Source organism: Cimex lectularius, unplaced genomic scaffold, assembly GCF_000648675.2.
Source record: "Cimex lectularius strain Harlan isolate CLEC.00 unplaced genomic scaffold, Clec_2.1 scaffold253, whole genome shotgun sequence".
Classification (NCBI taxonomy): domain Eukaryota; kingdom Metazoa; phylum Arthropoda; class Insecta; order Hemiptera; family Cimicidae; genus Cimex; species Cimex lectularius.
The window spans coordinates 248,416-274,329 of record NW_019392814.1 but is presented as its reverse complement, the minus strand read 5'-3'; the positions used below and the strand labels follow the sequence as shown (position 1 = coordinate 274,329).

Below are 25,914 nucleotides of genomic sequence, written 5' to 3'. Positions count from 1 at the left end.
GCAATAACAAAATAAATACACGTAAGTTTGTCAGTAATTTTCACTTTTTAACTTTATTTATTTTATTATTGTAATAAGGTTTGACAAAGGAGCTGGCAGCAGCTGATCCCCGAAATGTTTGCTACAAAAAAAATTTTAAAAAAATTGATTGGAATAGTTTAATAAAAAATCTAACTTATGTTTATTTTAATCCATTCAATCAATTTCAGGGTATCAATAGTGTTGCAGTCAACATGTTAATTTATGTTTGAGCAATAATTTTATATAATCAATAAGAGAGATATTGGTGAGGTAAAATTGGTTGGATTACTGTTTTATCAAATGAACTCACCTATAACAGATCCATCATCTAGAAGCTTCCTGTTTAATTCTGACATTTCAGTGCCAGCAGTAGGTGATATTTGAACTTCATATCGCCTGGGAGGCTTCTGAACAGGGTTCACAGCCAATAAACTCTTTTCTTGCTCAGCAGCACCAATATGGTGGGTTATGTCACCATTAGGTGATACACCATTGACGGGAGATTTTTTTCCTGGTAGTAAGTTCTTTCTTTTACGACAACAGCAACAACACAGTATGATTACGATAAGGAAAACGGCCGTCAGCCCTGTTGTTAGACCAATTACAATTGGCCAAGAATTTGCTATGCCTGCAGATCCAATATAGCCTCCATTTGAAGATTTAACAATTAAAGTAATGTTTCTTTCATCCACACCACCAAAGCTTTTAGCGACACATGTAAATTCTCCTCTGTCTTGAGGTCTGACTCTGGTCACAGTGACATTTACCCATCTATTTATTTCTCCACTTGATCTTACCAGGTATTTCAAATCACCGTATTTTGTTCTTGTGTTGTTTGTTATTATTCGAGCATTGTAAACCCAGTGTACTTCGGGTGTTGGATTTCCTGTTACTCGACAACTTAAAGAAACTTCATCGCCGTCCGCTACAACAGTAGTCCCTACATTGGGATACAAAATTTGTGGCTTGCACGCAAATGCTTCTGATTCTATGTCAGTCCAAATTTTATTTTCGAGGCTTTGAGGTTCATGGCAAAATGTAGGTTGTGAGTACAATTTATGATCCACTACCCAGTCTCGAAATGCTTTCAAATGGCAATCACATCTCCAAGGATTGTTTTTCAGCTCTAAACTTCTTAATTTATATAGCTTATCAACAACTGAAAGTTTCATATGTGATAAACGGTTTCCATTTAATATAAATGTATGCAAATTAGACACATTTACAAATGTCTTAGAGCTAATGTGTGAGATTAGACATTGAGACATGTCCACTGTCTGAAGAAATGTGAGGTTTGTAAATAGACCATCTTCTAGCCTTTGGATCGGATTTCTACTCATGTAGATGATTCTTAGTCTATAATTACCCTGGAATGTACCTGGGTGAAGGATATGAATTTTGTTTTCTGACAAGTCTAGTTCAATCAATATCTGCAGGCCTTTGAATGCATCTTTGTGAAGTTCTTGAATTCCACAGTTTTTTAAGTATAACTTGTGCAAATGTACCAAACCGACGGATTTGAAAGAGTCACTTGATAAGCTATGGATTTTGTTCCCGTTTAGATCCAAATGTTGCACTTCAGAACTTAGGCTAGGTACAGCAGTGTGATGTGAGTAAGAGCAGTCTGCTGTTTTCTTTCCTGACACCCACTTGCACTTGCATTTTAGACAAGTGGAAGTCCAGTCAGATGCAGTTGAATGAGTTTCAGTTGTAAAAATCAAAAAAGTAGCTAAACCGATAAAACCTAAAAAAAAAGAAAAAAAGTAAGAATTACATATACTTCAACACAAGAACAATGCTGTACATTAAAACTTACTGATTGGAGACATGTTTGCTGTGAATTTCTTCCGTTTTATAGAAAAGTAAGAGTCATTATTAAATCAATCTGTAACAAAGATAAAATATTAATATACTAATTTGATATTAAACAAATCAAGCTAGTTATACAGTTTAACCAATAAAATATCTTCAAAATTTTGTGGTGTATCCAATAGGTGCATTTGGAGTCTCTTTATTTAATAAGGTGTACACTTTTATCTCAGAATTTTGTTATTCCCTTCAGTTTACCCATATTCTTTCATTGAGGTTAGGTATCACAAATTTAGTGGCAAGAATAAATAAATGAACATTTAAGTAATGAACTATGCTGACAACGCTTTTAAATCCATTCAACAAGAATTATTTGATGACTTTTCTGGGTTGAGTATAAAATGAACACACAATTTTTTTAAAAGCTATTAATGTATCAATTTATTTTTTTATTAATTAATAAAACAATTAAATTAATCACTAATTTATAATTGTTTTCTTACAGTATTTATTAATATAATATTGACTTGTGTTATAATTCACGCTTTCCGCACGTTCAAAATTGAGCGCTTTAAAAACCAGCGTCTCATTGGAACGTCGCGTTGGCGGGGGATCCGCGAATTTACTCTTACAATTCATGTCGAGAGACGTGCATGTAAATTTTTTCAACCTGAGGATGAGCTAAAAGCTAGAAATCCGTATCAGTGAAAACAACTAACTGTGAGTAGGGACTATATTTTTAAAAAGATTGAACACACACTCACTCCACTATTTATCATTTCTATCAAATTAATGACGCTAAAATTGTCACACAAAAATAAATTGTGTATCCAGCTCACGTTAAAATAAAATTATACCAGAATCAACCAAATGAAAGATGTTCACATAGACATCCACTGAATTTGGAAATGAAGAACGAGCAGATTGAAATAGGTAAGACTTGACGGACCACCCACTATTACTCAAGGCAAAAGAAATTGCCTGTGTTAGGCTGGTTATTCATAATTTGAATTAATTCAGAGTAGTGAAACGAGTTAATTTATGTTGTATAATTGGTAGGCGTTGAAAGCAGATGTATTTTGCTTGGAGATAAATAGGATAAAAGCAGCTCATGGACTCTTAAGCTAATAATGACTATCTTAAGTTACGGGAGACACCTGAGCCTCTTCCATTATCGTTTAAGTCATTTTGAGAATGGTAAAAAATGTCAGGGTCTTGAAAAACTTCAAAGCACTTGAGCCTAGTTAATAAACGCAAATATAATTATAACAAGTTTTCAAACAAATTCAAATAAACGAACGGCATACTTTCATTATCGAGTATTGTTAATTTACAGTCGTTTGTTTCATGCTAGCAAATAGCATATTAAAAACTCTCGATTGGTTATGGCTATTTTCAACAATAAAATAATTATTTTGGAATTAATGCAATGGAACGAATATTGAAAAAAAAACCATGACCTAATTTTGTGGGATAGGTCTAAAATCGTGGTGGTTTGTCCACCCTAATAAGCAAGGGGGAAATGTTGGAACAGGATGAATGTAAACAGAATACGGCGTTGGTGAATTTGCTAGCCGTACGAACCGATTATAAATTAGGTGAGAAGTGTCAGAGGAACTCGCTAGGGTCAAAGCTAATTAAGTGACGTTACTTCATCCCAGAAGCTGTAAATTATTTATGTCAGCCAATTGAAATTTAATATATTAATTTCACTTCCTTAGTTAACGGTTGTAATAAAAATCGGATCGTCATTTCAATTAAAGAACTATAAATCACAGTGTTTCTGGGACGAACATAATATAAGTCGTACTTATATATATTTTTTAACACTTCTAACTTGTTAGAACGTGAGTAAACTCCATCAAGCAACATGGGAAAAATTCCACTGGATTGAAATCTCAGATGACAGGAAAATCCCTATACTTGTACAATACAAGCGGAGGCTCCAGACATGAAATCACCGTTTTTTTAGTAATAATAAAAAAATCGGATTCATTTTAAGCACACTTTAAAGCTCTTATATACGAATGGAGCATTAAAAATGGACATGTTTGGTCTGGATTCACCAATCGGCAAATTTTTGCCGATGTCTGATGTTCCCATTGAAACTCCATAACTCCTCTGGATTTTATACAAATTTACTTGAGCAATCGTGACATGTTTATCTATTATATATCTATTTGACTTTTAGTTTTTGCCTGTCTGTCCGATGTATTTGACTCCGCATTCGCATGTTAGTTTTCCGTTTTTTTTATAGTTGGTCCGTCTTGTCGATATTTTGTCTTAAAATTAGTACCTTTCCTATTTCCCAATACATTTTGAAAGAGGAAGAATATATGTGGTATTTTTGCAAGAAATCAATAAATAATTTGTTGTAGTTTCCCATTGAACCTAAACCCAGGACTGGAATTTATACATTCCTTTAGCAATATGCCACTGTCTTTCAAGTGGAGGATGGGCTATTGAACATTGTGCCAGGGAAATCTAAAAGGTTGGTTATTACCAACAAAAGAATATCGTGAAGATAACAAAAGAATCGTGAGTTAACGGCTTCCTTGATACGTAATGAACTCCAACGGTCCTTACATTACCGACAGTTTGAAATTGAGTGAGTGAGCTCATCAGAAATCTCATCAAACAGTCATCAGAAGGCTTCTTGAGAATAGCCTAGTCTCTGTTCTCTACTACGGGATGCGACCATTCGCAAATAAGCAAGCAGCTCGCTGCGTGCAGAAGCCGTGGAGCTTCATGGGCCATGCAGTCACAGCCTGTTGGGAGTCGAGACTGTTGTCAAACGGAGAGCCCCCCCCCCAGTTAAATGTAACAGCGGCCATGTGAAGTGCGAATACATCGAAGTCGGACGAGTGTAAACATCTGGCCGTGTGTACAGTTATTGAAAAACGCCGAAAAAATCGAAGAAGGACTGATATTCCGTTCAGATATGGTTTTCTGAAAGTAGCTCCTGTACAATAATTCGCTATGTTGGAAGGCTACACTCCACTCGTCCAGGCTCTTTTTGGAACTCTTTTCACATGGGCTGTCACTGCAGCGGGGGCCTTGACTGTAGTATTTTTCAAAGGGACCCAGCCAAAGCTACTAGACGGTAGTTTAGTTTTTGCAGCTGGAGTCATGACTGCTGCTTCCTACTGGTCTCTGTTAGCCCCTGCAATTGAGATGTCTGAAGGGCCATATGCCTTCATTCCAGCCTGTGTTGGGTTTCTACTTGTTGCTGGTTTCACATTTGCGGCTGATATTATCATATCGAAAATGGGCATTGAGTCACCAAATTTGCTTCTAGTTACAGAAAGCAGTTTAGAAGAGGGAAATGTGCATGCGCCAATGACTGGCATAGGAAGCGTGGCAAGGAAAAGGGGGCAAGTAATAACTAGACATCCTAAACCAGAGATGAAGCCTCATGACGCAAGATTGCATGGAAGCGCATACTACTCCTCATTATTGCAATAACAGTACACAGTCACAGCCTGTTCCCGTCACCAAAAGTTATGGTATGGAGTGGATCATCGTCCATGCCCGTATCGAACTGATTATGACACAGAATCGATCTTTGACTACACTAAGGTACATTGAGTAAGTTCTTCTGTAAACTGTAGTCCCATTCGCCCCGTTTATTGGTGACAAGTTCGTGTTAATGCATGATAACGCTCGACCGCATGACTTAGAGGATGTAAAAATGCCCACAATATGGCCAGCACGTTCTCCTGACATGAATCCAGTACACATATTGGGCATGATAAAAAGACGGGTTAGAATCGTTCGCCGCCTCCAACAAGCGTTGAACAACTTCAAACCGCTCTTGTTGAAGAATGGGATTCTGCTTGACAATACGAAATACGATCGTTTATTTATTCGTCGCCTAGGAGACTGGTGTTTTGGTGAATTTTCTTTCAAACCATCATAATTAAATATGTAATTTTATTAAAATTCATGAATTTCGGATCTCGTTTAATTTGATTTACATTAAAATAAGTATGTTGTAATTCAAATACCGATAAAAATATATATAGTATGAAATAAACGACAAAATATGAGAGTCCTTTTTATGCCTTTGAGTGTACAGGGATCAAATATAAATGGGGACATCTTAATATTCTGGATTTACAATCCAAACAAATTAACAACATAGTCTCGCTTTGTACTAATTCGTCATGTAGAGCGTATGCAGTTTTCAGAGATGAAACGTCTTCGCTTTTTAACGGAATATAATATTATGCATTGTTTGGTAAAAAGGGAGGTCTGAGAACTTTTCCAAGAGGAATAAAGTTACTGTACAACGTGAAAGCAGGATTATGTCTTCGGCGGCGGAAAGATTAAAGTTTAATAGCACGGTGACTTTATGCTTTTAAGTTTTTGCCCCGTCGTGTTTATACCTAAGCGATTTTCAACGCAGGTTGTAACGTTGTCGATGAGTTTGTTAATCGAAATGTCTAACGGCCTTCACACTTTTATGATTGCGTCAAGTTGATTATATATGAGAGTTATGTTGAAATCAGCGCTTTTTAATAAAGCTTTTTTACACCCTTCTTCTTAGATTTTTACATATGGCGCTCTTATTTTCCTTTCAATAGTAGAAAATAAGTGTGGAATAAGTCAGTGTGATGCATTTTGCTAACATCTATCCATTTAAAAAGATAAGTGCAATCAGCCTAAGCAAAGCATTGTTGTTTAAATCCCCCTTCTTAAATGCGACCACTTGCGGTATAAACAAATAACCAACCAATTGAAAATCAGTACTGAAATACCCGTTTAAGTACTACGTATAAAAACAGATCGAAGAATGTTTTCCTAACATTATATTCTCCTGTTTTACGTACAACACTCGAAACACTTGTTGATAATAGTCAAAACACATTTGCAACACATTTCCGAACTCCAAAGAGATAGTTTGAGGTGGGGTGAGTATGGCAATTCACTTTTTGGAAAATACAGTTCTACTCAGAGAAGTTTTGCGCAGCTATCCAGATTTCGAGTATTAAATACTTCATCAGGCAAAAGAAACAAACACGTCTATCAAAATGGCGAAATGCCGAAATGCGTCCTGTTAGACCAACCCAGCGAGGATAGACAAATGAAGAAAATGGGCAAAGTTTAAATTAGATCAAAATCAAAGCTAATATCGACGCTTTATTATTTATCAATAAAAGAATTTTTCATTATTGAACTTACCCTGATCAATAGGTGAACTTTGGCATCAGATAAGTCGACGCCTGCGAATAATGATATCACGTGCCGGTTGGGTCCCACACTTTCCTAAAACAAACAAATAAGAAAATCAAACTCAATCCTATGAATTATTAAACCAAAGAAAAAGACAACACAAGAAAATTATCTGGGTAGAAACAAACATACTACTCTTGTTATTTACCGGGTTAGTCAACTTGTAGTTCGGTCGTAAAAATCGGTTCTGAAATATTTAGTTATCAGTCCGTTGTAAGTTGACACTGTTATCTTGTCGTGTTAGCTAAATGGTATTAACGAGGTGCATTTACAGCCACAGACCGAAAGAGAATAACTGTGTGCGCGCGATATAAATATATATATATATATATATATNAGAAGGAGGGTATTTTATGACAGTACTTAGAGTGCTAGTGCAATAGAATTTTTATGCTCTTTATTACAACCAAAAATATGTGTCATAAAATGACAATTACAAGTTGACATTTCATTATTGTTACAGATATACTTGCAAAAATTGTAGCACATTTAATCATAACACGATGCTGGATTTTCTGAACCTAACGTTTATTAGGTAAACATGCATGAAAATTGTTATACAGCATTGTTAGGACATATGTTGTACATACTGTCAAATTTGATTGTTTTAATGTTTTTGACTAAAAAATAAACTGATTTACAAAATTTTCCCGGCTGACTTTTTATGTGATGAATATTGTCAACAGTTGGATCAGTAATTCACTGCTTTCGTGGTCCGCTTGACCAATTAATACGTGACAATTAATTAAGGTATTTAGTTGAGATGAAAAAAAGTTAATGGCACGAGAGGGATTCAAACCCACGGTAGAGGTGGTAGAGCAGCGGCGTATCTAGCCGAAGGTCTTGGGTTCGAATCCCTGTCGTCCCATTAACTTTTTTTTCATCTCAACTAAAAACCTTAATTAGTTGTTTCAGTATTGATCAGACCTGGTACAGGCTATCAAAACGCCTTTCAGGCTCGATGTGCGTTTTCTTAAACACAGGAGTTCGCCGATAATTACACTGATACGCCATTTTGTATGTTTATGGCATTGGGACGCATAAACATGATGAAAAGAGAAAACCAAACGGGGTTGAGAGTTCGTCAGCTACAGCAAATTTATCGTCTACACGTTTTTTTAAATCAAGGTTTGAATTGTTTTCTTGTTCAAATTTCCTTACGCAGTTAGAAAGTTTTGTGAAATAAAAAATTGGTAGTAATAAATGGCTGAAATATTGTTTTCAATGAGTTTAATTGACAAGAAAGTCATAGCTCGGTATACTTAAATGTACGTGCAGAAAAGATACTTACTTGGCTTGGGTAAGTAATACAATCAAAAAAAGCGAAAATAGATATGATAGAACAAGAAAAGTCTTCACACACCAAACCAGGTAACTTAGTTGAATCAACGAAACCGCCTCGTATGATAGAGGGCTAGTTTCACACGAGGTGGTTTTAGTTGATTCAACTAAATGCCCGGTTGACTTCAACTAGTAACGGCCATGTGAAGACTTTTCTTGGCTTGTTTCACACCAGGCAACTTTGTTAACTTAACTTCTCTTCCCTGCGGTAGTTCAGTTCGTTGTTACTACCCAAGGATGCAGGAGCACTTCTTGTGCTTGCTCTTCTGCAATAAACCGAGTCCCTTCAAGCTTCACATCTTTTAATTATTATATTCACTACCCCTCATGTACCATATTGGGGATTAATCCCAATGTCTAATAAACTGTTCCATATTGAAATTTGAGTTGGAACGCTTTCCATAGTTGAATTCAGTTGACTCAACTAGGCGACTGGCGTGAAGGACGGATGCCTATTAGTGTCTTTAAATTGAGTCAACCCGTCAACCTGTGGTGATGAGAACGTTAGCGGCACTTGCTTCTGCTGCCACCCAACAAAACTGTTTCAAAACATTTACTGCCCAGCAACACTCCTTAAAACCCGCTCATTCTGCAATTACTATAGAAAATGTTGCAACTGCTGTTTCAATGTGGAACAGTTTAACATGAAGTATTGAGGGTTGAAATAAAAGGAATTAAGCTTGGAGGGAAGTGGCACGTCAGTAGTGTGAAAAAGTACCCGTTTCTCCATTTTGTAACCCCATGGACCCACTTTTCTTCAACTAGGCTAACTAATTTTTTTAGCTTTCTTCTTACAGAAGACCACAAGAAGTACTCTTGCTTCTTCGGATTCCAACATCGTACTGACTCCTGTTGGGAAGAGCAGTTGAAAGTCTGAACCCAGCCAACAAACGTGTGTCGACTATTTGAAAGTCAACCAGACAACTTCGTCAAAATCAACCAACACGCCTCGTCTGAAAAAGGACTTACTCTTTGGATCCCGCCTAAACTACATTATTAATTTAAGTATTTCTGAGGATGTCTAGTCCCCGAGGAATATGTCTATGTCTTAGATGTTATGGGTTCGTGCTTTGATAAATTTCTGGTCACAAGGTCGCTGAAATTAACGAAAAGGCGGATCCTTTGCCAAGGAAAGGGCTCGCAATAGATTCACTGGATCTAAGCCAGGCTTTCCGTCTTCCTTTCGAAGAGGAAGAGAGGACACAGCGCGCCCTTTTGGCTAAATGTCTCAAACCCGACAAAAATCAAACTTTATTTTGGACGGAAATAAGATGTAAGTTCTTAGAATCAACTTTTATTAATATATTCGATTCTGATCGTTCGTTTTACGTTAAAATGCTATTTTAATCAGTAAAATTGATAATCATGGTTATGACTGATTGCATTGACTACATATTTCGCTATAAAAAAATTACGAAAGAATATATCAACTTGTTCTTAACAGGCCGAATTAAAACTGTGATAATTACCTGTTGGTTTCAGTATCGACAATTATAATGATTAATAACAATTGTAATGCAAATTGAACGGGTGGTAGATCTCATCCACTCTCTTTAGCTAAACTCATAAATTCATTATAGTTGAAGCAATTATTTTAAACACTATAAGTAGAAGTTTACATTTGGTAACTGTGAATTATTTCAACTAGTTGTTTGAAGGGGATATATTTGTGACCACTGTGACGTCGATCCTTCGACGGCACGACAAACAAACATCCAACACTTCTTAACCGGGGATAATGATGGGTACTGGGAAATTAAAATGAAACAAATAAAACACACTCGCTAAAATAAACCAACTAAAACATAATGTATTTACAAGACATAAATATATATATACAATATAAACCAAAGTTACTACAAACGAAACCAAGACGTTCCCTAATTCCAGTCTACAACCACGTTACAGTGTAATCGCCCAACTCACCATGTGGTAACTCAATTAAGGTATTTTACGCTTAAGCAAACGTTGACGAGTCTGGAACACACCTGACCTCTCTTCTCCAGCTCCAGTCCAACATCTCCCCTCCTTCGACCATCCCCCACCCAGCATTCCAATGCGCCCCATTACACAAACAGTGACATCCTCAAAAAGTGAGGGTGACACCACCCCTCGTTTAGCGGCAGAAAGTCACTACAAGAAATCCTGAACGGAATCCATTAGGAAGGTTCAAAATTTTCGAATAAGTTACTATTAAGCACAAATCTTTTATTTTCAGTATAATATCAGATGCAAAATGTAATTACAGCGCTTAATAAAAAATTAATTAAACCGAACAATTTAAAGATTATAAAGTACCCAACATCAAAGTAATATAAAATTATTTCCTATGCTATTGAAATTACAAAATCAAAAGAGCTATAAAATAAATTGAGGCAAACAACGATTTGAAAAGCATGCAAACATTTACTAGGGCATAGTAGTCTTCAATCCTGTTCGGAGTCCCCGATTCACGTGAAGGGTCTAGCCAGGCGCACCTTATCATAGCTTCTCCTACTACCTTAACCTCTGTTGTTGTCCCCTGTATTTTCCTACATTTTCTGCGACCGGTCCGTGACATATTAATGGAAAGCCTGACGAGGAATTGAGTGTTTTTTAAATTCTCCTTATCCCTGATTGTTATGAATAATTATAATATTAGAATACTATATGCCATTTCCCTCGCACTGAGCATAATAAAAAGTCAGCGTCAAGAATCATTTGTGATTTATACCGACTCGCTCAGTGCGGTGCAGAAGCTCAGGAGAAGAAGCTCCGTGGACCCATTAGTAAACAAAATAAAACAACAATTAAAAGGGATCGACACAGTTGGGAAGAAGGTCGTGTTGGTGTGGGTTCCCGGCCACATAGGGATAGCCGGGAACGAAGAAGCAGACAGGGCGGCCAAAGAAGCAGCCAGAGGACCTCACGACGCTTCCCAACTAATACGCCCAGCGGATCTCAAGTTAGTAATTTCAAATACGATAAAAGAAGAATGGAAAAACCGCTGGGCTCGGAAAAATAGGAATAACCCTGCCAAATTGTGGCAGGTTAAGAAAGACGTCGGTCCCTGGTTCACGGAAAATGGGTCAAAAAGGGAAAAGGTCATACTGACAAGACTACGAATAGGTCATACAAGAATTACGCACGGGCACCTTCTAGCAGGAAAGCGACCGCAAAAGTGCCCATTATGCAAGGATAGCGTAACAGTCGAGCACCTATTCAATTGTAGAAGGCTCGACGTTTATAGGCAATATTTTGGAATATCAGCGGACCTGTGCGTAGTCTTGGGGCACAGCAGCGGGCACAAATCGCTGTACCGGTACCTCAGGGCTATAGGGATTTTCAAATGTATATGGTATGGTATGGTGGAAGGGATGCTCGGAAGCGCAGCCTTCTGGCTTATTGTACCTTCCCAGTTCCCTAGTTTAGTCAATAGACTCAATCCTTCTTCTCAGAAGTATCAGGTCATTGATTGTTATTGCTGCAATTTGGTTCCCTGAGTCTTTTTCGTACGTTAGGTTAAACCTCCATTGAGCTGTTGCTTCGCATTCGAAGATGATATGAGTGGCTGTTTCCTCCTCCTCATTACATAATCTGCAAATGGGATCATTATTGTATATACCCCATGTTGTGTAGATGTTTTCTCAGATTCCAGTGACCGGTTAGTAGTCCCCCCCACTCCTCTGAGTTTTGCCCTCTCCAATTGCAGCAGTGTTTTTGCCAATTTTGGTGAGGGTTGTTTCAGCATAAGTTTACTATGTCTAGCACCGCTAGAGTTTATCCACTTCTCTCTTTGTTTTGTTTGGATCCATTCTGCGATGGAGGATTCTATGTTTGTTTTTGTTATCCCAAGGATAGGTTCGGGGCCTATGTATGGTCTTGCAGATCCTCTTCTGGCCAGTTTGTCTGCTTCTTCGTTACCCAGAATTCCCCTGTGTCCTGGCACCCAAGATATCATCAGGTTGTTGTGTTTTCCCAGGTTTTGGAGATTTTGGATACATTCACTGACTAGTTATGATGTAATTCTTTTACATGCCAATGCTTTAATAGCTGCTTGACTGTCCGGTCTTATGAGGATTTTTTTGTCAGTGTAACCTCTTTTAAGATCAAATGAATATAGTTTATGTGTGTTTGTGCTGTGCTTGTGTTGTGTCTGAAGTTTTTGTGTGGTGTTTATGTTAATACACTAGGATGAATGTAATTTATTTGCGTGAATGGAAGGGGTTATTTACTCCGCCCCGAGGAATATCGAGTACTCTGGGGTGAGTGTGTGACGTCTGGAGAGTAAAAGTAAGTTATTAGCGCGAATGGAGTGGGTTCAACCCCGCCCCGAGGAATATCGAGTACTCTGGGGTGAGTGTGTGACGTCTGGAGAGTAAAAGTAAGTTATTAGCGCGAATGGAGTGGGTTTAACCCCGCCCCGAGGAATATCGAGTACTCTGGGGGAGTGAATGTGACCAGACTTCTATGTTTGTAGCGATATATATGTTATGTATTGTATGTTGTGTATCTATTTTTAAATTGACAACCTGAGGTACTAACAAGAGGCTAGCATTTTAAAATAACGACATAATATACAAGTAAAAGCAGAGAGTCAGTAACCAGATTGAGATGCTCAAATGGGTGCAGTTCAATATAAAATACGCGAGAAAGACAGGAAATAGAAGGAATACACACGGAGGGCCGGCGATGACCTCAGCTGTTTGTCGGCCCATAAACCTTCCACTTTATATATATATATATATTATTAGAAATTTTTATCTCAACCAAGTCCTTACGTAAAAAGAATAATTAACTGAAAGAAGTAACTTAGTCAATTGATCACTAAAACATAAATGGTATAATATTAAAGTTGAAATCAATCACATCATCGACAATCAACAGCAAATCGATTATTCATACCCCAAGTAAAAAAGATTTTCTGTACTCAAAATTAAAAAAAAAAAAAAGGAGAAATAAAAGATAGGCTTATTTTCACACCCATATAAAGAATTCACACTGAGCATTCATATCCATAAAAACTTTCGTTACCGATGATTTTGGACTCCCACACTCTGATAAAATAACTAATAATTCCTTAATATTGAGAATACTTAACTTTTTTACCTTATTATAATAGTGAGTATTATACTTAAACTGTTGTATTATGTATAATAATAGTACCATATAGCCTGCTTAGTTGTGAGTTTGAACGGAGTGATCATGTGTTCTCATAATTTCGGATTTTATGCATAATATAACTCATAATTCTGACATGCTTAATTGCTCTTGAAATGCGTGTGACCATGAAACATTAATTTATATAGCCGATTGATAAATCATTCAATCAAACCAACTACGCTAATAATTGATTATCGTATTAAAAAGACCACTTAAAGACCACTATAAGAAAAGTGAATTTTTCACCAAGTTAAGTGCTCACATTTACTTAACTGATCAATACCTTTACTATTTCGTTGAATAACACCGGGATGATAGATTTGGTGAAGTTCATACGTACTAAATTTCCATTTTGACCCTGGTAAGTTAATTGATTTTTTTACAATTTTAAAATAAGCACGACCGTGTTTAGTTCAAACTTTACTTTAAAATTTCTGTTTGATAACATTCTAGAATTGTACGCTGTGTCAAATGTCTGGTTCGCTATTAAATGGTGAATGTTCCGCGTCTGGAACAGCCGGAGACGTAAATACGCTAATTGGAATCATTTACATGGGAAATGCCGGAGGTTTAAACCGGTATGAGTGTGTGTGTTTGTCTCATTCCGACCTGAGATTCCCCGTTACGTGATACTGAGTTAATTTAGCTAAACTGCACGTTTCACTTTGAATAGAAGGCCTAATAAGCTTGAGCTATCCGACTAGCCTTTTATAATTGGCATGCCGCATGAAATGCAAGGTTCTCTTCCTTTTCTGCAATATGAAACAAAGTACAAAATTTGTAAAATCTAATTACGTATTACTAATATTGGAAATTAAATGGAGTAAACCTGAAACATGTTTAAACCAATAGATCTTGTTTCCATGTGACAAATACACTGATAATTTAAATCTTTGAACTATCAGAGAATCGTTTAATAATGAACCATCATAACACGAAGCACATTTAAGGCTAAAATTATTCCTGTTGAACATTTCATTGTGAATACGGTTTAAAAGGCTGAATTCGGCCGGTCGAAAACAGCAATGATTATTTATGGAGAGCACACTTCCATGTAAATACTCATCGCTGCTCGACCTCAGGGTTGGGTTAATCTGCCCATTGCAGCGTGGCTTGAAACGTTAATGATCACTTATACGTGCTTGTTAATTCCTTCAACTGATGATGAGCTATAAGCTTGAAACCCAGATCATTGAAAACAACTAACTATGAGTAGGAACTATATTTTTGTTCATAAGAATAGGAGCTTTCACTTTTTCCCGGCGAAGGGTGATAAATACAAATGTATTTATTGCCTAATAATCAAGCCGGGTTGATTTAAACAGTTGCCATTTTACGGCCACTACTACAGTATTTCCTTCAAAGAGGATTTCAGGTGAAGCCTTCCTGGGTTATAAGGCTATACAACCCCACTCCCCGAGCACATTTCCCACAACAGACCAAGACGCCGGTGCCTTCAGATTTATCGCCACCTTAAAACGTGAATGAGATGCGGTCGGTGGGATGTTCTCCGACACAAATTTCTTTCCACCATCGGCAGCGTGTTGGACGCTCTAAATCCTATTTATCCTATCTAAATCGGCATTTTCCAACAGTAAACAAATTGAATACCATCCCCCCTGCCCCCTCTCTTATTCGATATTCTTCTTTATTTAGAGACTCACCCATGCAAGCGCTTTGAATAAAACAAAAAGCATTTTGTTGGGAAAATATTGGGCAAGTTTGCTCGGTCGGGAGTGTTACGATGCATATTTATGCGCTGGAGGTTGTCTCCCAGAGGCGGTCCCGCATTCGAGGAATCCAAACGCCTTTACTTCTCTTTCCATTCGGATGTATGTCAAATTTCGAAAAATCTTATTTCAAAGAAAGAAGAAGTTTACTTACAGTTTGATTTCATTAAGGCGATCGTTCCGGTTAGAATCTCTTGTTATGTGCAGATAATAATAAACACAATAATTATGAAACAGAAAAGATAAATTAGAATCGATATTATTAAATCAATGTGAATCCATAATAGCAATATATATAGCACTTCTATATATATATATATATATATATGTGTGTGTGTGTGTGTGTGTGTGTGTGTGTGTGTGTATAAATTACTTAAAGCATTGAGACATTATGTTGGAGGAGGGTGTCGCACATTAGAATATAATGGATATTATACTAACGGATTAAATTGTTCTCTACTTTTCATTAAAAACGCACACATACACAAATTCTCATTTACAACTTAATTAAATTCCCTAATATTAAAAAATAAAAGTAAGTTTCCGCATTGCAATCTGGAACACTGCTTAACCGATTTGGGTAATTCGCTGATTCTACGGAAAGTTTTATTTGCCGCTTTTTAAGCTGTTTATTTTTAGAACAATCCTGAAAGAATTCCGGTTTATTTACAACTTTTTCTCATCCGGCACCCTCTTCTAGTTGCGTCGTTCAGATCCGAATTTTCTGTTGAATTCAGTATCGACGCTTTACTTTGAGACCTCAGTCCCCCCCCCCCCCAAAGCAATCTATTAGTAGAAATAGTAGTCATTTAAACTAGCTTGATCGCTTTATCCTTCTTATCAGAATTTTATGTTAGATTGTTACGTTCAAGGAGGGCATAATCGGCGAGCTCGCTTACGGTACGCTCTTGATTGAACCCGAGTGTTCTACTAAAACGGATTTATGGATGGGTTGTGCTTGGGACATCTTGACGTCCCACGTTAACGTCTTGACACCAACGTTAACTTTTTTTTCATAAAATGCCGAAAGCAAAATGTCAAGAATACTTGATAAAAATGCAACTGGTTTTCGTTAGATGAATTACGAGCTCAATTTAAGTTAAAATATCGATGAACAAACATACAATTCGATTACTGTTGTATTTCCATGTATTTTAATTAATGTATAAAATGATTTGAAAGAATATATCCAGATTAACACGGGCTTGCGAATTCCGTCTACGTTAATCGTTGTATTTCTGGTATTGGTATTGTTTCAATGTCTGCTTCTTGTCTGTCTCTTTCAACCCAGTCGAGTAGGGTTTGCATCATTCATCATGGTAGCGTAATTGTCCGTTTTCAATATCACATGATATACCCCTAGAAAGTAATATCGCTTGTTGATTGTTAGCAGTGATTGTCTAATTTTGGCAAAGCTCTACATTCCATGGGGAAAGATAAAGTAAGGACGTGTGAGTCTAAAACAAAAAACAAGAATGACTTTTAATTTCTAATTTACCGAATGTCATAAGGTAAATGAATAGTATATAAATTACATGCCACACTGAGAATATATTTGACTTGGCTGTTTGCTAAGAATTCGCCTAAATGTCTTTTATTTGGATGCGATTCGTACGCCAACAATTTAACAATGGGTGGTAATACAATTGGGATGAAATGATCCCAATAAATTTGTCTAACGAGCTAATTCACTGTGCCAAATTATCGGATCTTAAGTTTTAATAAGTTTGAGTAAGAAAGTAAGCCGGCCAAGATTTAGCTAGATATTAACAACTAAAAGGGCTCTTTCTGTATAAGAACCTCTCTGTTCGAGTCAGTCCACTTGATTTAACTCCAATTATAATTTACCCCTTTCGATTATTGCCTCACAGATACACTCTTCCCCTGTTCCTTTGCCCTTCGAACGAATTTCTTCCTACCATTAATCATATTTTTAAATGGAAGTGTCTCCTCTCAATTTTTCATAAAACTTAATTAGGTGGGAACCTTTCCGTTGGACGGACAGCTAAATTGTGAGGTTAAAACAATGCCCTCAAAGGATACGGAATACTTTGAATATAAATCTGCTAGTTTAAACAAATGTAATTTAGGAACTTAACCCATCCAATTCCAATACTACTGTTAGACGTAAGATTAAAACCGAACTTCATGTTTACTTGCATGGCTCAATTAAATTAGGTTATAAATCTTAAGAATTAGTAGTGTGGCTAATGTGGTAGCCCTAAGGGAAAAAAGAAAAAAATTGTAGAAAACGAATGAAGCATTAGTTAAAAATAGAGAGAGCATCTAGTTTAAATGATTAGGTATAATATAGTGTTTATTTTTATTTTTATTATTATTAGGAAAGCAAAGTAACTCGTATCATTCAGGGGAGGGCTAACGTCCAACTACCCACTGGGTGTTGCTAAAGAGGGATCGGAAAAACTTTATAACATTTAATTTTCAGAAATCGTGAGATGCGGTCTGGTATGATGTAGGTTTCAGAAAAACATTTTCTTTACCGTGCCAACGTTTCGATCTTTATTGAGATCATCTTCAGGGCTCAAAGTGTTAGTCTTCTGTGTAATTGTGCCATTTTTGCGTGTCGTGTTGTGATTAACGGTCACTAATCACCACACATTTATAACATTTTTTCAAGTTATTATCAACGAAAATTAAACTAGAACACCTACGGATAATTTTTATAAAGTGTATTTTTATTTGATTATTTTTTTGGTGTAGATAGTCTGAATGGTGCCCGTTCCGGTTTTTTATAATCATGACCAGTTTTTGATGGTTTGAGGCCAGGTAGAACATTTTTCCCTTTGGGGTCCCGCTGAGTATTCTCCAGCCACAACAGGCAGTGCCACCACTCTTTGAAGTGGAGAATTCCAATTTTATGGCTGTAGCATTGGGAATGAATCCTTCGTAAATACAGAAAACAATTGACACGGGCCTTTTCGGAACATAATTATTTTATTTGCACAGCGAGAAGTGAAGGACCGAACCAATTATTTTTTTGGTAGTGAAATACATCCGTTTTTCATCAAAATCGGACAATCAGCGTGTGGCTTCCTTAGTGTTTTGCACACTTCATACCTAAGGGTGGCCAGCTGAAGCGATAATTCGTGATGGATGGATCTTGCAGCTTTTGGGAACCATTATCACGTGTCGGTTTACAGGGGTGTGGGAAAATTTCAATTCACCTTCAAGTTGTATTGTGTTTGTCGTCTGATCGGCAGATGTTTCCAAAACATTATCAAGAGTTCGGGAGCCCGATCCAACTTTACTTTAAATATATTTTTAGAATTTTTTTTAAACCGGTTTTGTTCAATATTATACCTTACAAACGAAAATTTCGTAGCTTAATTCAATAATTTATATTTATATATAATGTTAGATATATATAAGTGAAAGAAAGTGGTAAGTGGTAAATATTTGGTCGTAAATAAAAAATCAAATATTAAGGTAATTCTAATTTGTTACTTGTTACGTAGAAAAATGTGTTTTTACATAAAATCCTAATTAATATTTATTATATTCCCACGTTTAAACACAGAAGGCCAATAAAATGGTCAAGTGTTTTAGTAAGAACAGTTATTACATATCAGTCGATTTTCTTTTAAATAGTACGTAGGAATATACAAAATGAGATTAAGGGGCTAAAATTTATGACCCCAACAATTTTTTAAGCGAAACTTCTTGATGTTCGGTAGAGTAAAATCATTAGCGTGACGAAAAACGGAACGCTACACTGCGCAAACGACGACCACTGTTTCTCGCCTGTGCTCCGATTGAAACTAAACCGAGTACACTACTGAGTAGTAATAAACTGTTGACCTACATTAAAGTAATTCACGTATTTTACGTTACCGCAATTATAATATGTCTCATGAACTCAATGAATATAAACGAAAAATGGTAAGGTTACATTTGTCGTTTTGTAATGAAGAAGTGGATATGCTTTCTGAGTTGAAATGTATAATGAAAATGAAAAATTAATTGTAAAAAGTCGCAGAATTCGAATCTGATTAGGATATCCTCAAAATCTTCGAAATTTCTAAGGAATTATGTCGAGGTAAATGCAGACGACCCGGTACGTATTTTCTCAAATAGAGATCCGGAATTGGTCTATTTGAACAACTATGCCATGGCGAAAACTCTGAATTGAATACCGATCTTAGTTTTGTGACATTCCACAAACTAGGGCGATTGCTGAAAAGCGTGAAAATTTAATGCCTCACGAATAATTTTACAATTTAATGCGAAGAGAAATTAAAAACAGAAAGATTTATTGATGCATTTGAATAATAATTTACTGGCTGAAGACCGAGTCTTTTCAGATTTTCTTTACTAGACCGACTGGTTTTGGCAATGCATTATGTTTCGTCTTTTAACGGAAATTTACAATCGGTTCACAAACACTAGGAAAAGCAGCTTCAAAATAACCCTCTCAAGATTTCTTCCTTTTTCTTTACAGGTAGCCAAACAATATCGTCCAATCTTTAAACATTTCAATTATTTTTCATATATATTCATTATTATTCATTAATTCACTAGTTTTCGTGGTCCGCTTTTGCTTTTTTGGCGTCTTTTGCCTAACATGTATGATAATTTACAATTAAATAAGGTTTTCAGTTGAGATAAAAAGTCAATGGCACGAGCGGGATTCGAACCGACGATGTTCGGCTTGATACGCCGCTGCTCTACCACTTGAGCTATCGTAACCTCGATCCACTCGGACATCAACTTCCCATCTCAACCACACCTTTTGAATTTGATTGAGATGGGAAGTTCTCAAACCAAACACAATATAAACAAGCATAAATTTCACAACGAACAAAAAGGAGAAAAACGTGTAGACCCCAATTAGTAACACGACCCGAGGACCAACACCAACCATCAACCTATAGTGAATCCGTTTGCTAAAACTTTTACAATTTTATCAAACCCATTATTTTCTTTGGAATCACTGAATATATATAAAAATACAGGTTAGAGAGAAAACCTTAGTTCTATTGTCAAATGTAAATTACCGGATTCGCTTATGGAAAATTAAGATTTTAAGATCTTAATAATAAAATTAAGATGTTCCTTCGGAAACAGGCAATGCTATGTGGCATCTTTGAAACAGAAGTTGTTGTCAAGTATGATTTATGAACCCCGCGGCCTAATAATAACGATCATGTGAGAATAAATAAATATGCGAGGGAAAATGTATTGAGTTCTATAGTCAAAGAAATGGAAATTGCCAAATTTATTATTACTGATAAAAAAAAGGAATAATAGTTTGCATATCTAAATTTAGGGGGACCGCGGTAGCCGAGTGGTTAGCATGAGAGACTCTCACGCCGCGGTCGTGGGTTCGATTCCCACCGTTGCCCCTGGCCCTTTTTTCCCAATAACCCCCCAAATTTGAACACACATATACGAATTTGTCACATGGCTAATATGCATAGTTCATAACGCCAAAAAAAAAAAAAAAAAAAAAAAATATCTAAATTTAATCCATTTTTTAAACCTGTGAACAAAAACTGATTCCTGTCGCATTCAACTTTTGTTGATCAACAGATCTTCAAAGGAAAGCCCATGATTATCACTAAATTAATTATACTTTTAATCTAAGGTCTTGGTTGAGATGAAAAAGCAAGTGTCACAAGCGGGATTCGAACCCATGACGTTTGATTCAATACGCCGCTGCTCTAACCATATGAGCTATCGTAACTTCGATCCACTCGGACACCATCTCGGACCAATTTTCCCTCTTTTTGCCATATTTTGAGATGTTAGGGTTATTACGTCAGGATTAAGACGGAGTAATATAAGTGATAATACGCTAACGGTTCTGTTAAAAGACTAACGAAGTAACAAAACATAAAGAGTACGTTACAGAAACAGGATTGTAAAAAGGCGCAAAAGTTGGCAGAGAAAGATATTTTAATTTGCATGGTTGTATTGGAAGGGCGGGAGGACTTATTTCGTATGTGTGACTCGCTTTTCTCTTTTCTCGAAATAAAATTATGCGTAAGTGAGAAAGGTGTGTAAAACGTGGTGGAACTCTCTTTCACTACGGTCATTTGTCACTAGAGACGACTCGCAGAATACAAAGTACATAATAATATCTGTTGCTCTGCCAGTCATTAAGCTTAGATAAACGTTGACTGTAGGTTTGTAATTGTGTGCTTAGGACATTTTAGGAAGTGAGTTTTCGTTCTCCTTTTAAATCCAAATTCCCGCGTTAATTTTTAAATGCAAATTTCTTTTTGTATAGTGAATACCGTTAATTTTCTTTTTCTTCGCGTTTAAAATTTGCATTATGATTTAAAACAAGCAAAAATATCGCAGTAGATCAAAAGTAAACTTTTCTCTCAAAGAATTCGGTTAATCAATGACGTTTTCATCAAATGTGAAAAAATAATTGAAACCTTGCGAATGGTGGAAAAAAGAAACGTGCATCTCACACTACACACTACAGATGTGAAACTTCCTGATAAAAGACTACATTTAAGAAGATGCTCGGTTTGGAATCAATATTCAAATTTCAATTTATAATCATTAATGATTCATCATATTTTAGAAAAGAGAATATTGGTTTAATGATAACTGAAATATGATATGAATTTTCTTGATTCTAATTTATCAAGGTATCTACTAAATAAGGCATCAATGGTGCTTCCTGATTTAGTAGTTTAGACGTTGGTATCATTGTTTATTTTTCAATTAAATTTCAGAAAGCAATTAAAGGATATATATATATGGCAATTATTAAAATTGTTCTCATCATACAAATTGCACGGAGCAGCTCTCTCCGACTGAACATGCGCTATTTACAGGGACTAATTAATTTAGCGTGATAATTCTTATGTATGAAGTGCAAAAGAAGCGCTTGTTGGAATTTTTATAAACAGCAACTTCTCCAGCTACCACAAAAAGTACGTTTGAATTTAACGATGCAGTCAAAATGTGCAATTCAACACTTTCATAATTATCCAGCCATGTTTCCGAAAGTATCGCAATTACCCGTAATCTGCTTTAGTCTAGTATCAATTTGAGCCAGTAGTTCTGCTCCTACCAAACCGAGAAACAGTTTCGGCGTCTGGTAAGAGTAGCATTCCCTTCTTCCTCAGACTGAATTATTTTACTCTGCCGAGCGTAAGGAAGTTACACTTCAAAAACTGATTCCTCGATGTTTTATTAATGCTTTGCGTTCTAAACAATAGGGAGCATAGAGAAAAATTCCATCTGAGGAGCAAGTTTTCTTAATGTACTTGTAACATTTAATGTTAAGAGCGGATTACCAGTTCATGAGGGATTACCTCGTCGTGGCCGTATCTGACAGGTCTTCTCACCAATACGTCATCTCTTAGGTCCTACTAGCAATTTATCACCACCAACTTTCAGCATTTAACGTTAGGCCCATCTGACAGGAATTGCACCGAGATTTAGTCGACACAATTCGTTTAAAAATAATAAAACTCGTTTGTTATTATTTCAACTTTAAGCTAGTATAATCTTTAAAGAAAGATTAATCGCGCAGGGAGGGGGTAAAAGGTATTAATCAAATGTATTGCTGTGCTGACCAGATTTTACTTAGAAAGTGCAATTTCAAAAGCTGTTCCTAGAAAAAATATGCAAATGTATATTATGTTCATGCCCATGAATATAATATACAACAATCACCGAGGAAAATACATATTAAAATTGCCATGCTTGTTTAACTTGCTTTGACTCAGATAAATGATATGATTTTTTCTTTATTGTTTAAGAAAAGCATATATTTATTAAGCGAAAGAAAAGTGATCAATGTTTGTGTTGATTTCAAAACGTACTAAGTAATTTCTGGCATGCAAGAGGCCTGAAGTTAACGCCCAACTACCAACCCCAAGAGGGTTTGACCCCGTCGAGAGGTCAAACAACTTTACAATAATTTTGTCATATAACAATCATTTTAAAAACTTATTGTCGGGATTCGAACCCAGAACCCTAAACATGGCAAACAAGGGTCGGATACCCTATTTATTTCAATGTATAAAAAAATGTTTGTAAATGTAAACTACCCCAATGAAATGGTTCTCACGCGTGACGCCGTGGAAGTACATAAAAAATTAATATGATTATATGCTGTTTACTATGTAATTCTGTTGGTTATGTTACTACTATCCTGGTAGATGTAACCAATATGAAATCAGAGGTATTACCAGAATTGTTGGAATCTCTTATCTTAATTTAAAAATTTTAGTTTCATCTTGTACACAATTTAGCCCCATCCATTCCAACACCATTCTGTAAACCTATGCGGCGATATAGTAATATTATGTACGAATCAAATCCTTGGGATTATACCATAGTCCGCTTCCTCTGCCAGGATTTTGATAGAACCCAGGCATTCTTTATTCGTTTAGACCCTTCTTACCAACCCCTTACGACCTTACCCTGGAATCATAATTAGCTGATTGTTGTCGTTTCAGAGTAAGTTCCGACACCGAGTACTCAGATGTGAGACCGATACATACACGCGTCTCAAAAGAGAGCATTCATGCTTATACATATAGTTACATTGCTGTATTTCCAGCACATTCCCTCATCGTCGTCTATTCAGATGACACTGCAAATCTCTCTTCTAATCTACATCCTATCCAAGCTCTAAAATCCAAGAATACTTGGAGTTTATCAAAAAATGGTGCAAAAAATGGAGGACAGTACTGACTGAAGTACTAGTGTACATTCTATTGAAAAAACAGTCTTGTCTTCAACTGCACATCGATTTCCTATACATCTCAACGCCGTCTTTAATGGTATATAATATTTAAAGTAAGGTATTGGTTGAGATAATAAAGTCAGTGTCACAGGCGGGATTCGAACCCACGACCTTCGGCTAAATACGCCGCTGCTCTACCACTTGAGCTATCACCAACTTCCCATCTCAACCCCACCTTTTGAATTTTCCTCCTTTTTGCCATTTTTCAAGTGTCGTGTAATTTATTTGATTCTCGGCGACAAATGAAATGGCCACAGAGAGCTTTAGTGAAGTATACTTAATTTTGCTTATTAAAACCATTAGGTTTCGTGTTCCGATTGACCGAATAAATTCTTTTCAATTAATTAAGGTTTTGGTTGAGATAAAAAACTCAGTGTCACGAGCGGGATTCGAACCCACGACCTTCGGCCAAATACGCCGCTACTCTACCACTTGAGCTATAGTGACTTTTTCCCATCGTGACCTAGAGTACATTTATTGAAAAATTTGTCTTGTCCTCCACTGCAAATCAACAGCGAGGGGATACCGACATCCACTCACGTCTGTGACCGTCAAAACTCAACTAACACTACATACTGCGAATACTTTGGGCATACGGAGTGAAACTGTGGGATTACTCGAAGCCATCCAATATCCAGCGTATCCGATCCTTTCAACACCTTTCAATGTCCTCAGACAAATTGCCAAAACTCCTTGCAACTTCAGACCAATACACGCTGGCTCAAAGGTATTATCTACATTAATAATTCGTGGTTTCATCTTGAACAAAGCGCAAATACAACCGGCATGTTTATTTTCTAAGGACCGCTTACTAGTAAGAAGGTTTACACATCTTCCAACTATTGTAAAAGCCCAAATTTGAACACAACCACGGCACAAATTACATTAATTATGCATGTGCTACCAAATTGTCTTTTAACTGGTTCTATATTAATAGGGGGAATTAATTTTAAATAGACGAACTGTTAAGAGCATCTGATCATTGATCAACCGGTTGCTGAAACATGCAAATACACTGATTGTACCAGGCCTCGTAAATTTTGCGCCACCGTTCCCACGCCGCAAATTTAATTCTACCCTCATCATTTCTCTATTTCAAATACTGGTTAACGCAGTTTTAGGAGATTATCATTTCGACCATCACAGCTTCGGCTGCCTACGCGGAAAGTATGATCATTCCGTGCGATGTGTTGGTTTGCTTCCTTTTTTACAAAACAAGAATTCGAAACAAAAATTCTTTGTTTGAAATTCTGTATTTAAAAAACCAAAAAACAAAAACAAACGGCATTTGTTCTCATATTATTAGCCATGGGGGTCGGTCAGAGATGTAGATGTAATTGTCTGACCCCATTGAACGAACCCTCAAAAATGTTCAGCTGTTAAACAACCGTGTAAGCAAATGATAAGTTTTAAATACCAATTGTTTTCTTTTCCAACCGTCCAAACGTTTAAAACCAATATATGTTATAACATGTCAGATACTCTGCTGGGAGAGAATTTTTATTTGATTCACTAATTTCGTGGTCCGCTTGACCAATTAATATATTATAATTATTTAAGTATTTTAGTTGAGATAAAAAAGTCAATGGCACGAGCGGAATTCGAACCCACGACCTTCGGCTTGATACGCCGCTGCTCTACCACTTGAGCTATTGTGAACTCGATTCACTCGGACACCAACTTTCCATCTCAACCTCTCAAAAATGGCAAAAAGGAGGGAAAATTCATAAGGTGGGGTTGAGATGGGAAGTTGGTGTCCGAGTGGATCGAGGTCACGATAGCTCAAGTGGTAGAGCAGCGGGCGTATCAAGCCGAAAGTCGTGGGTTCGAATTCCGCTCGTGCCATTGACTTTTTTATCTCAACTAAAATCCTTAATTAATTATATTTTTATTTGATTT

At 36.5% G+C, this 25,914-nt stretch overlaps 1 protein-coding gene and 1 pseudogene across 5 annotated transcripts in view; one reads left to right on the top strand and one right to left on the bottom strand.

Moving 5' to 3' along the window:
* Positions 1-25,914, bottom strand: part of LOC106673046 — a 275,216-nt gene that overhangs the window by 1,930 nt on the left and 247,372 nt on the right. For all 5 annotated transcript variants that reach the window (XM_014404963.2, XM_014404966.2, XM_014404964.2 and 2 more), the window contains 3 exons: positions 7,015-7,098; positions 1,838-1,906; positions 332-1,765 (listed from right to left, as the gene is read on the bottom strand). In XM_014404963.2, the coding sequence (XP_014260449.1) occupies positions 332-1,765; positions 1,838-1,850 (1,447 nt within the window). In that variant the 5' untranslated portion in view covers positions 1,851-1,906; positions 7,015-7,098. The remainder of the gene's footprint in view (positions 1-331; positions 1,766-1,837; positions 1,907-7,014; positions 7,099-25,914) is intronic.
* Positions 4,810-5,295, top strand: LOC106673045 (annotated as a pseudogene).